We start from the raw sequence: 12,612 nt of genomic DNA on the forward strand, positions 1-12,612 counted from the left end.
CACATGCACACGTATGTTTATTGCAGCACTATTCACAATAGCAAAGAGTTGGAACCAACCCAAATGTCCAACAACGATAGACTGGATTAAGAAAATGTGGCACATATACACCATGGAATACTATGCAGCTATAAAAAGTGATGAGTTCATGTCCTTTGTAGGGACATGGATGAAACTAGAAAACATCATTCTCAGTAAACTATCGCAAGGACAATAAACCAAACACCGCATGTTCTCACTCATAGGTGGGAATTGAACAATGAGAACTCATGGACCGCGGACTGTTGTGGGGTTGGGGAGGGAGGACACATTAGGAGATATACCTAATCTAAAGACGATTAAGGGTCAGGAAACAAATGGCACAAAAAAATAAAAAAATAAAAATAAAAATAAAAATCCTGAAAAAAAAAAAAAGAAATCCAGTTTTGATTTCCTCATTTCTCTAATAAAAGGTTACTTCTTTATACGATCATTTCTATGTCTGCCTATTCTTAAATATTTTCCCTAAAAAATGGTTATTTCAATTATTTACTCTCATCTTTTTAATACCCTGCTGCCAGATAACCTTCCCCAAATATTTGTTTTTATCATACTTCTTCCTTGCTTAAAATAAAATGATAAAAGATAACAGGATATAGAATATTCAAGATTTTTTAAATTCCAGAATTCAATAATTAAGAGAAACAATGTTTTTATATGAATGAAGAAATACACATGTGTATATATAACATAAAAGATATTTTCATGGGTAAGCAAATATATATAAAGCCCTGTAATAGCTCACCATGGCAGCTTGGAGCAATAGTAAAACCAAGTACAGGTTCTTTTTTGGACGGAGTAGGAAACGGAGGTACATGGGTTTTTAAGTCACCTGGATTCATGACCTAGCCACAAAGGCACTGTGTATCCTTAAAGAGTTACAGCCTTTAAAAGAGGTTTATATCTGATATGGTTTGGCTGTCTCCCCACCCAAATCTAATCTTGAATTGCAGCTCCCATAATCCCCACGTGTCATGGAAGGGACCATCAGGAGGTAACTGAATCACAGGGGCAGGTTTTTCCTGTGCTGTTCCCATGATAGTGAATAAGTCTCACAAGATCTGATGGTTTTATAAAGGGCAGTTCCCCTGCACATGATCTCTTGCCTGCTGCCATGTAAGACATGATTTTGCTCCTCCTTCGCCTTCTGCCATGATTATGAGGCCTCCCCAGTCATGTGGAACTGTGAGTGCATTAAACCTCTTTTTCTTCATAAATTACTCAGTCTCGGGTATGTCTGTATTAACAGTGTGAAAATGAACTAATACAATATCTTTCTCCATTTTTAATGTGATATTTGTGAACATCTTACACAATGCCTGGCACCTGGAAAGGCTGTTAATTAATACCAAAGAACTTTGTAGCATTCCAGGCTTTCTTGAATCTTGCTTCCTCCTTCCTTTTCATCTTTGCCTTGATCTTCAGACTCAACACAACAGATCTTTTCACTGCTCCTGAATAATTCATACTTATTTTTCAAGGTAAATTTTTACTTTGCTATTTCTTTTTGAGACAGAATCTCACTCTTTTGCGCTGGCTGGAGTGCTGTGGTGCAATCACAGCTCACTCCAGCCTTGATATCCCACGCTTGAGCAATCCTCCCGCCTCAGTCTCTTGAGTAGCTGGGAGTACAGGCACATGCCACCATGCCTGGCTAATTTTTGTCTTTTTTGTAGAGATAGGTTTTTGCCATGTTGCCTAAGCTGATCTCGAACTCCTGAGCTCAAGCAATCTGACCACCTTGGCCTCCCAAAGTGTTGAGATTACAGGTGTGAACCACTTTGCCCAGCCTATTTTGCAATTTTTCTTGGAATGCTGCCTTCCTCCTGCTCACCTACCTGGACTCTATCCATCCTTCACAATCTAGATGATCCAAACCCAATTGTTCTATTAGATATTCCTCAATTCCACCATTTCACACTTATTGGATTCTTCTTTGAAAAAGCCTAGATTTAGTGTCTATACTTATTTTTTGACATCATAAAATTTAGAGAAGGTAGACTAGTGTTCTCATTAAAATGTTATTTATTTTAACTCTGACAGTAATATAAAACTAAGCATTTTTCCACCTTAAGGACTAACCAAACTAAGGAACAGACTGCTGAGTCTCTAAAGGCAAAATATTTGCTGAATATACAAATATTGTCATATTTTGACAAATTCTGTTCTTTTAACATAGACACCCTAGCACAGTGCTTAATAAGTGTTCTGCAAGTGGTAGATATTCAGTAAATATCTGCATAATTTACATAACTTTCTTCAAGGAACTAAATCATTAATCTTCAAGTCATTTTTGTGTAATAACAAAGCAATTATAATATCTAGTTACATCTGATCAGTCACCTCAGGTTATATCTTCAGGTTATATCTTCACATACAAAATGAAGCTATAAACAAAGAATACATATAGAACATACAAGATTTTTTTTTAATTCCAGCAATAATTAAGGGAAACACTGTTTTTACATGAATGATGAACAAATATGTGTGTGTGTGTGTGTGTGTGTGTGTGTGTGTAGTAACAAAGATATTCTCATCTATCACAGATAATTAGTAAAGAAACTGAAAATCATACACATTTCCAGTTAGGGGTCCTAATTTTTCCCCATCACTGCTATATAAATTGAACAGGCATTAGGCTTATTTAATGGTTTTTATAAATCAGCAACTTCAGAAAAGCCACACTGCCAAATTTAAGAAATGGTCAATTCGTAACTCATTATTAATATTTAAAGAGTATTAAATGTGGAGGCAGATATGGTCCCAAAAATAATATTCCAGATATTGTGATAGATGACATAATATGTTTAGTCCTATACTTTCTAAAATCAGGGCTTCTCAAACTCTTCCATTGAAACTGCCCCTCTTGACAAAATATCCTAATAAAAAGGCTGAGAGGGAACATATATCCCCTATCCCCATGAATAAGAAAGCAGAACCTCCAAATACTCCACTATTCTAAACTTCTCATGCTTAATCTTAAAAATTCATGCTCTAAGAAGACATGCCATATTTATTCTATGACTTTGCATCATGTACTCTCAGTGCTACATGTTACCAACTTTGAGACGCACTGACTTAAACCAATGTATGTCTATCTGAAAAATATTTTCCTACATTATGCTAATGGAACAATTTCATTGTATAATGCTGGGGGCATATAACAATGAAAACTGACATTCGTTGAGTACTAAGTATGTAAAAGGCATTACATTAGGTTTTTGTATATATAAAATCTCAATTTTCAAAATGTAAATATTATCATGCCCACTGTAAGGAAGGAACTGAGGCACAAGCAGATTAAAATAGCTATCCCGGCAGGGCACAGTGGCTCATGCCCGTAATCCCAGCACTCTGGGAGGCCGAGGTGGCCAAATCACGAGGTCAGGAGATCGAAACCATCCTGGCTAACATGGCGAAACCCCATCTCTACTAAAAATACAAAAAAAAATTAGCTGGGTGTGGTGGCACACGCCTATAGTCCCAGGTACTCGGGAGGCTGAGGCAGGAGAATCACTTGAACCCAGGAGGTGGAGGTTGCAGTGAGCTGAGATTGCACCACTGCACTCCAGCCTGGGCGACAGAGTGAGACTCTATCTTTAAAAAAAAAAAAAAAAAAGCTATCCCATGGCAATATAGCTAATAAGGTTGGCTACTTTGTATCCAGGTCTCTATTACATTACATCCTCATCAAAATTTTATTTTTACAGAAATCTCAGACACTGACTGGTGTTTTTAACTTACTTTTCAAGAATTTAATGATGCTATGCTCAGCCCAACAGTCACTATTGTCTAACAAGAAACTCTTCCCTTGTGTCAGAGCTGTGAATCAACAAAGGGGAATGTAAGACTGTTTTTATTTAAAATATACCAAAATCCAGCCTCTAAACTGAACCAATTCTTAGGTTCAAGTAAGATTTGGCATTGTAAAAAGATAGGATATAAATTTCATATACAAATCATAGATCTAATCTAAAAGAACAGCATGAGATGACAGAACACATGACAAGAAGTTATTAATACTTAGCAAATCTTAACTCTCATTAGCTTCCATCACTTGTTGCATGAATGTCCTTGAGGTTTTTTGCCTCTCTAGGACTTATGTTCACAATATCAAGAGATGGGCTAGCAGATTTTTAAGTTCCTTTCCATTTATAAGGTTTTATCTCTTTATAATTTTGCTGCTCACTTATTTCAATTTCTATACTTGAGTTTCCATGTCTCACAGCTAGTACCTTTTCATTAGCATATTTCTAAGCAATTAATTTTCTTACTCTACGTTTCTATCAATATTGGTACTTTCTTCTTAAAATGCTCCGTCATTGCTTCTGAATAATTTTCATTTTATAATTACATATTGAACACAACAGCCCAATAAAAGCTGCTGCCTAAGTTCACTCTGAGCTCTATCGGCAAACGGTTTATGATGTCAGCTGCTACTTCAGTGTATTTGTTTTTTAAAACAGTTTGGTGATTTGACATTTGTACTTAAGCTTAAATTATACTGTTTTAAATTTACATATTTAAGTACATTAAAAGCCACAAGTAAACTATGTTACTAACCATCTTCCAGTCTGATTTGCAGTCTGTTCTTCTAATTTCTGTAGCTCCGATGTATAGGCCATTAGTCGAGCATTGCACACCATGAGATTCTTAACTGCATGTAAAACCTGATCTTTCTGAGTGCTCAGAGAAAGGAGTTTCCATATTCCTTCTCGCATTCGAATTTCTAAGTCTATTTTTTCTTGAATGTTGCAGTCCTAAAAAAAAAAAATGCATCTTTAAAATATAGCAAAAACCCAAAATTACATCTTAACCCATAATAGATGGAAAATAGATATAATTGTATACCATATTGAGAAAGCAACAAAGTTTTAATATATGTCATGTAAAAATAGCTATTTTAAAATGCTCTTTGCAATTCTTAACTTCTTGCTTCATTAGGAAGTCTTTACAATCTAAAGAAACTGAATAAACGAACATAAACAAATGTGAGAAACATTATGTGTTCTTATAACTCTACGAAGTTTAATAGCGTCCCTCCAAAATTTATGTCCACCCAGAACCTGAGAATGTAGCCTTATTTGGATACAGGGTTTTGCAGATGTAATTAGGTAAGATGAGGACATACTGGATTAGAGTGAGTCCTAAATCTAGTGTCCTTAAAGAAAGGTCCCATGAAGACACAGTCACATACAGAGAGAATGACATGTGAAGACAGAGACTAATACGTCTATAAGCCAAAAAAAATACCAAGGATTGATGGCAATAATCAGAAGCTGGAAAAGGCAAGAAAAGAATTCTTTCCTAGGGCCTTCAGAGGAGCACGACCCTGCCAATTCCTTGATTTCAGACATCTGGCCTCCGTAAGTTTGAGAATAAATTTCTCATGTTTTCAGCCACTCAGTCTTGGTCATTTGCTACAGCAGCCTTAGAAAACATACAATAACTAATGTGAACAATATATCACACATATATATTATATACATTGTATTAAGAGATGGCAGTGTGGTTGATGACAGTGAATTAACTAAGAAAAACATTCTGAAAAAACAGATACTGAGTAAAGGAGCCAAGGTTTAGTAGCAGGGAGGAAACAGGCTATTTGTAACAGTAGGCAGTGTAAATACAATCTCAGAAGCAAGAGAGTGAAAGCACTGTACATTGAAAATGTCAGAAGCCTTAGCTATCCGGAACAGAGCTTTAGAATACAATTCTGGACATACCATTTATTTTAGTTTTAGGGTTCACCATGAAACTACTAAGTATTTTATTTCTGAAAGTCTTTTATTCCATATAATTATCTTTTAATGGCCTGATTCTACATACAAGTTTCACATGCAATATTAAAATTCTACAAACTGAATGTACAGTTCTGATTTAATTCACAATGACTTTATAAAAATTATAAATCAAAGGTACTCTTTATTATATCACAAACATGTAATGTTTCTGGTATGTCTATTTCTAAAAGATAAAGTGACCACCCTAGTTTCTATGGCAAAAAATATAAAGACTATAATTTACCTTCTGATTGGATCAAAATGTAAATTTAAAAATGTAAATGAGATCTAGTAACAAAAGGTCTAGACAACCTTTTCAAAAAGAAAAGATGAAAGTTAGGAGAGCTAACAGTTTTTGAAGATTATCCCAAAAGACAAACTGCAGTAGATGATTTAACTTGATTATCAAAATCAATCAACTGTACTATTTACACACAGAAAACAGATCTGTTTAATTACCTTCTGTAATTACATCATGTAATCACCACATAAAAACCTTCTCATATAGTGTTGTAACTCAAAACTGGTGTACTGTATAAATGTAGTCATTTGCTGGTTTTCCTTCGTTACACATGACTGAATTTCAACAACTCCATTTCATCTTTTTATGACTTACCAGCCCCAAAGCAAATTCTTCTTCAATGTAATTAGCAATTAATTGTAAGAATTATCTATGTGACCCATATGTCTATAGAAATAAACTCTGGCAGACTGACTATATTGGGGAGTGCACATAGGGAGCAACCTAAAGCTGGGATGAATAGCTTTACCCCACAACTCAAAATATAAACAAATACCATCTGGTGCCACTAAATTCAATTTTGGTTTTAAATGATGCAATGAAACAGGCAGTTGAACTAGCACAGTGGTTCTCAAAGCTGGCTGCATATTAGAATCATCTGAGGCAGAGAGGAAGGGCCTTATAGAAGTACCTAAACCTGTGACCTACCCCAAACCAATCAGGATCTCTGGAGGTGGGGCTTGAGCATTTTTTTTTTTTTTAACAGTTCCTCTGGTGATTCAATGGTCAGCCAGGGTAGAGAAGCACAGCTGGACTACTTGAAATTCCACAGCAATCCTGAAACTTGCAACAACCTTAAAGAACCAGCAGGTGGCTACAGCCACATTAAGGAATCAGTTTGGGTTTCTATCACATAAATGAAGAGTATCTTCTCACCATCACTTACAATGAAGACTCCATAAAACTATAGAAGCTTGGGAAATAGCAGAGAAAGAAAATGTAAAGTCAGGATTTAAAAAAAAAAAAAGTACGTTTAAAAAGTCTGAAGATGATGTAAGATTAAAGTACTATTTATTAAGGAAATGAGGTGTATCTAACAGATACTACTATTAAGATTTTTTGCTTTAGAGCAAGGGTCAGAAAACTATGGCCAGGCTGGGACCTGGTTTTGTAAATAAAGTTATACTGGAGCACAGACACACTCATTCATGTTGTCTATGGCTCCTTTAAGCTACAAGGGCAGAGTTGAGCAACTTCAGTAGAGACTTTGAGTGGCCTGCAAAGCTGAAAATATTTACTTTTTGCCCCTTTATAGAAATAGTTTACTGACCCATAATCCAGCCAAATTAACATACACAGTAAACTATAATCTTACCTCCCTCGCTGAGGCAGGTCTCAGGCAAATGTCAGTTAAGTGGATCCCAGAAGGCTAACATAAGCAAGATGAATTGTTAAGTGTACATATGGTTTTCAATGTATTCTGAGTTTTTTTTTTTTTTAAGGCTACTGTTTTAGCCAGTTTTGTATTTCCCATGCAACGTCTTTTAGTACACATCTGCACTTTACATGCAGAAAAAGCCTCTCTGGTTAAGCAATGCTAGCTCTAGCAAGGAAGGGTTTATGGAACCAAAACTCTTTAGAGTTGTCTTTAGTTACCAAGAGTACACAGTGCATCACGGGTAAGGGTTGACATCTAGTGCTATTCCTAGTAAGAATAATGATCATGTAATAAGGGTACCGATTGGGCATTCAATAGTGATGTTTATTAACCTCAAAGAAGATGAGTAGGGAATGGAAAATCATCAGTGTTGCTCCCTCAGCCATAATGGCTTGGCCAGGTAGACTCAAGGCTGATTAGGATCGAAGACAAAAGCTGGTCTCTCTGTAACCACTCCTTTTAGGAGTGTTTGAATGCCAGTCTCCAGGAAGAGCAGAGAATGAGGTAAGGCCATCATCCTCTTATTTCTTTTCCAATTTTCTGAGTAAGGGCTTGCCTCTAATCAAGTCAAACAGAAGCCTGTGTCACCGTCCTGATGCTATAAGTAGTTAAAGTCAGGCTGATAAAAATATATGGACAAGGCTATGAATGAAATAGGAGCATACCTTAAAAATAGAAATTTAGGTTAAGTAGGAAACAGAAACCTACTAGGTTTTAAGAGGTAGCCTAGCATGAAGGAAGTGCAAAGAAAATGGCTTTATTGTTGGTATTAAAAACTGACTGAAAAAACCTGAAGCTGAACTGCTGGTAAGACAACTGCAGTAATCAAGAAACTATGACTCACCTAATGGATATAGTTAAGCCATGCTAACCAAGAGACCAAAGTGAAGAGGAAGAAACCAAAGTGAAGAGGAAGAAAAGAGTAAATACAGTACGTTCTCATTTTGCTAAAAGAAATTGTGTGGATTTTAAGAATTGTTTATGTACAGAAAAAAGTCTGGAAATTGTTAACAGCGGCCATTCTGGGGAATGGAACTGGAGATAGAATTCTTAAATTCATGTTTCTGTATATGTTGACTTTTCTGCAATGAGATAGTATTACTTTTTGAATTTTATTTTTATTAAGATTCCAAAAGCTTAAACATTTGTAAGAAAAGGTAGGGGACTGCCCTAACCACTCAGATGAATAGGACAAAGGATAATAACAACAATAGTCATCTCTCAAGCACATCCTGAGTGCTAGGTGCTGTGGTAAGTACTTCAGAGAGGTTCTCGAATTCCAACAGCTGTCTGGGATAGGCAGAATACCCAATCTACAACTGTGGAAACTGCAACTTAGAAAACAGAGATAACTTATTCAAGGTTGCACAACAAGAAGAGTTTGGTTTGACCTGAATCTGACTCCAAAGCCAATACTCTATGCTGTGAGGAGTCGCAGAGAACTCCAGGGTTTCAGTAGAGGTGTTTGACCAGTGTGTGACCACCTCAGAATCTTTGGCCTTATCCCGATTACATAGCAGCTTCGTTCATGTATCAAAGGAAATACCAAATAAAAATTCAGTGTTAGTCAAGTATAAAATTACCTGACTGACCCTCAATATTCCTGTTAGGTTGAAACCTACTACTATTTTGTGTTTTTTCTCCAAATCCAAACTGAAGAAGTAATTCCACATTTCAATCATTTTGATTTTGTCCTGCCTAAGAAATTAAGTATTGTATCTTCCCACATCTAAATAACCCAGCCTTTATGTATATTTAAACATTTATTTTCATTCCATGCAACTAAACTTCCTTCATGATTTTCTCCTCGTCGCTTCTGTACCATTCCTATTCTTGCAGCCTGCAGCTAAGTAAATACACCTGGACAGCTACATCTACACCTATATGATACGTGCAAGAACATCAATAGAATGCCAATTCACTATAAATCAAGATTTTGTTAGCAATCAGGACGGCCAAAGTACATAACAGGACAGGATTGAAAAAAAGTACATCAAAATCTTTGAAATTTTTGAAAATGCTGGCATAAAACAGCATAAAAATTACTGATAAAGACACTGGACTTCTTTTGCACAATGAATTTTAACGTCTTGCTTTATTTTTCACAGTATTATTGAAAACTAATAATTTTGTGTCTGCTAAGGAAACCCCAGATTTTTAAACAAAGATATCAGGTGCCTCCATATGAATGAAATTGCAAATATTCTACCAATTTTACCTGCAAAACTGGCAATTTCATATGGCTTAACCTATTTCTGAAGCAGGTAAAAGAAGGTAGAGATTAAAACAGAAGTAAAGGTCTAGCGTAAAGACATCAGAGTTTTCTTTTAAGACCCTAAAGTTACGGTTAAGAGTGAAAAGCGGTAACATTTTAATAACTGATGCTGCCAAGAAATAATGTTGGTCTAGTAAAAAGTAAAATAAAAAGGTTTCTAACACATTTTACATGGCTCAAAAGCAAACATCAAACTTTTATCCAATGTAACGTGTACTCCCTCTTTCCTTTCAAATGATTTGAGAAAGAAAGAACCCACTATCAAACCTCCAACTTTTTCTAAAGTGCAGAGGTTGCTGTTTGCCTCTACTCCGCTCCGACCCCTCTCCCCCCAACCAATTCTGTGTTGTGTGTAGACATCGCTCCATTACTGTGCTTCCCATTAAGTCCGTAATAAGCCAACTGTCCTCCACTGGCCTCGCTGGGTTTCTTGGGAATCGAGGGGCTCCCATTTCCCGGCATCACCTACACTTGCAAAAAGACAGGCGTCCAAAGCCTGGGGAGGGCGGCGGACAGGTGCGCCCGCAAACGCGCGCCGGGACCCCGGCACCGCCTTCCCAATCTGAGAAATTCGGGGGTTCCGATGTCCAGACCCTTTAGAGCCCCAAGAGTGCAGTCTCCTAGTCCCTCCCTTTGTTTCTGGCCACCGCTGAAATAGAGGAGCCGGGGAGAGGCTTTCCCGACTCCTCCAAAAAGCGAAGGCGCGAGGAACAGAACCCCGGTTCCCTCTCCTTCCGCGGCAGGGTCCCTCCCGCAACTCACCTGCTGGGTGGGAAGCCCCGCCAGGCAGAGCGCAGGACCCCTCAGGCTCGGCCCCTCCATCTCCAACGCGAACTGTCCGGGCCGTCGCCACTCCTTCAAAGGGAAGATTTGAAAAGCCCGCCCCTGGCTGGAGCCGCGGAGGAAAACAACCGCCCGGCCGTACCAAATCCCTGTCGCAGGGGCCGGGGGCGCAGGAGGAGCCGGGCCGAAGCGCACGCGCAGTGGGCGCGCCTCGCGCTCCGCAGCTCCCGCCGCCGGAAGTTGCCGAGACCCCAGGCTCTAGCGCGGCGGGGCGGGGGAGAGGGCGGCGGTGCCAGACTTAAGGCCCGGACAGGGATGTGGGCGGGCCTGGGACGGCAGTGGGAGGGGCCTCGGGGAAAACTTCGGCGGCGGAGCGCACCTGTCCCAGCGCAGGTTTCTGGCTGGTGGTTTTCGTGGCACGCCCTTTGCACTGGGAGCCTTCTGCCCGCATCCCACCGAAGGCCTTCCAAAGTGATCGTAGCTGGACAGACTCGAGGCTGCAGTCCCTGTACTCCCAGACAACTCAGGAACCCACAGTGTCACTAAGAGCCCACGGTCTCGTTCCTAGAGAACCAATAACATTGCTCTCAAACACAGCGCTCTCACCCAGCACAGCGTTGTCACCAGGGTCACCCAGATATCATGGTTTTATTAATCAGGTTCGTGAGATACTATGTCAGGCATTTCACAAGGTCTTGTCTTTGCCCCCAGTGTTTATAATCCCAGATGTTCCCCGCCCACTACTCTGTCCACTTACTTTGTTTTCTTGCGAAGGATTTCTTTCAGCTCTCTCGCCCTCTTTTTCCCTCTCCAACATCCAAGGTGACAGCAAAATGGGGTACTATTTCTCAAGAGCCTCATTTCTTGCTGCGCTGAATATTAGCCCAAAGACCCATTTTAATTAACGGATTTTGTTAATTATAAAGGGAAACATGGGTTTTTTACAAATCAAAAGGAAAGCAGCAAAGATATCACACCCTTGAAAAGCCTTTAAAATTCATTGTCCCTAGTTGATCTTTATTTCCCCCTTGAAAAGGCAACAGGAAGCCTCTTTGGGCTTCAGACATTTTTTCTTCTTGAAGAGTCTACCAAATCAACCCTCCAGCCCTCATCGCCTAGAAACCCTTGGGCATTTTTCCTCCATAAATAGGTGCCCATGTTTTTTATTTGCCTGGGACAGACGCTGTCTGGGTCTGTTGTCCCAATGTTGCACCAATCTTGCACTTATCCCGAAGTGGATGTTATATGGTCATTTTCACTGCAAGACCCTTTTAAAAGAAGTTGGTTTGAGAATGTACTTTAAAAATATAATGGGTACCATTCCTCAAATAGGTAAAATGCCTCTTTAAGACCCTTTGGACGAGGTGATACTAGAAGCTTCCCAGTTGGGAATGATGGTCCCCTTGCATTATGAATGACCCATATCCTTACAACAATAAAATACGTGTTCAAAATTACCAACACGGAGCTCACCTCATTTTCTACAAACACAGGTCTGAATTTCAGAATCATTAAATGCCCCTTCCTCCAATGCACATCTCTCCCTTATGCTACCACTTTGTGGTGTAATTATCCCCTACTCAATATGAGGCTGCATGAGCCTAGCAATAGTACCTGACTCAAAAGAAAAACACACCGAGAGCCCATCATCAGACACATAGTACTTATAACACATACAGCTCTCAGATGCGGATCAAAATACATGTAGAAGCCAGCACTTCATAAAAACAGAGGTGAGTCAACCAGTTTAAAATTGGACACTGATAGAGGAGTATTTGATGAGTTAAAACCAGATATTTAACTGGAGATACATTTATTTATGATACTAGAAGAAAGAGGTTAGGAAAGGCCATATTTAGTAATTATCTGTGGAATACAGTTGTTACAAAAGACCTTTCTCTTTGGAGAGGAAGTTATGATGTGGTCCTGTTTTCATTATACACCGGGAGAGGTCCCCAGGAAGTGCTTAACTACATAATTATTATATGATGATTAAAATACCTTGGAGTAGGACTTATGTTTCCTTATTTATCCGCAAGTCCTTTCTTGTTAC

The 12,612-nt window shown here is 38.7% G+C and overlaps 1 protein-coding gene and 1 long non-coding RNA gene across 2 annotated transcripts in view; one reads left to right on the forward strand and one right to left on the reverse strand.

The window, feature by feature from the left end:
• Positions 1 to 10,832, reverse strand: part of RTKN2 (rhotekin 2) — an 82,076-nt gene extending 71,244 nt beyond the window's left edge. Inside the window, exons 1-2 of the mRNA XM_032138136.2 lie at positions 10,539 to 10,832; positions 4,603 to 4,799 (exon numbers count right to left, since the gene is read on the reverse strand). Of these exons, the coding sequence (XP_031994027.1) occupies positions 4,603 to 4,799; positions 10,539 to 10,598 (257 nt within the window). The 5' untranslated portion in view covers positions 10,599 to 10,832. The remainder of the gene's footprint in view (positions 1 to 4,602; positions 4,800 to 10,538) is intronic.
• LOC131383065 (uncharacterized) overlaps positions 1,139 to 12,612 on the forward strand; it is a 42,935-nt gene continuing 31,461 nt past the window's right edge. Inside the window, exon 1 of the long non-coding RNA XR_009212787.1 lies at positions 1,139 to 1,224. This is a non-coding gene — a long non-coding RNA (uncharacterized LOC131383065). The remainder of the gene's footprint in view (positions 1,225 to 12,612) is intronic.

The sequence above is a fragment of the Hylobates moloch genome, unplaced genomic scaffold (genome assembly GCF_009828535.3).
Source record: "Hylobates moloch isolate HMO894 unplaced genomic scaffold, HMol_V3 SCAFFOLD_3, whole genome shotgun sequence".
Taxonomy (NCBI): domain Eukaryota; kingdom Metazoa; phylum Chordata; class Mammalia; order Primates; family Hylobatidae; genus Hylobates; species Hylobates moloch.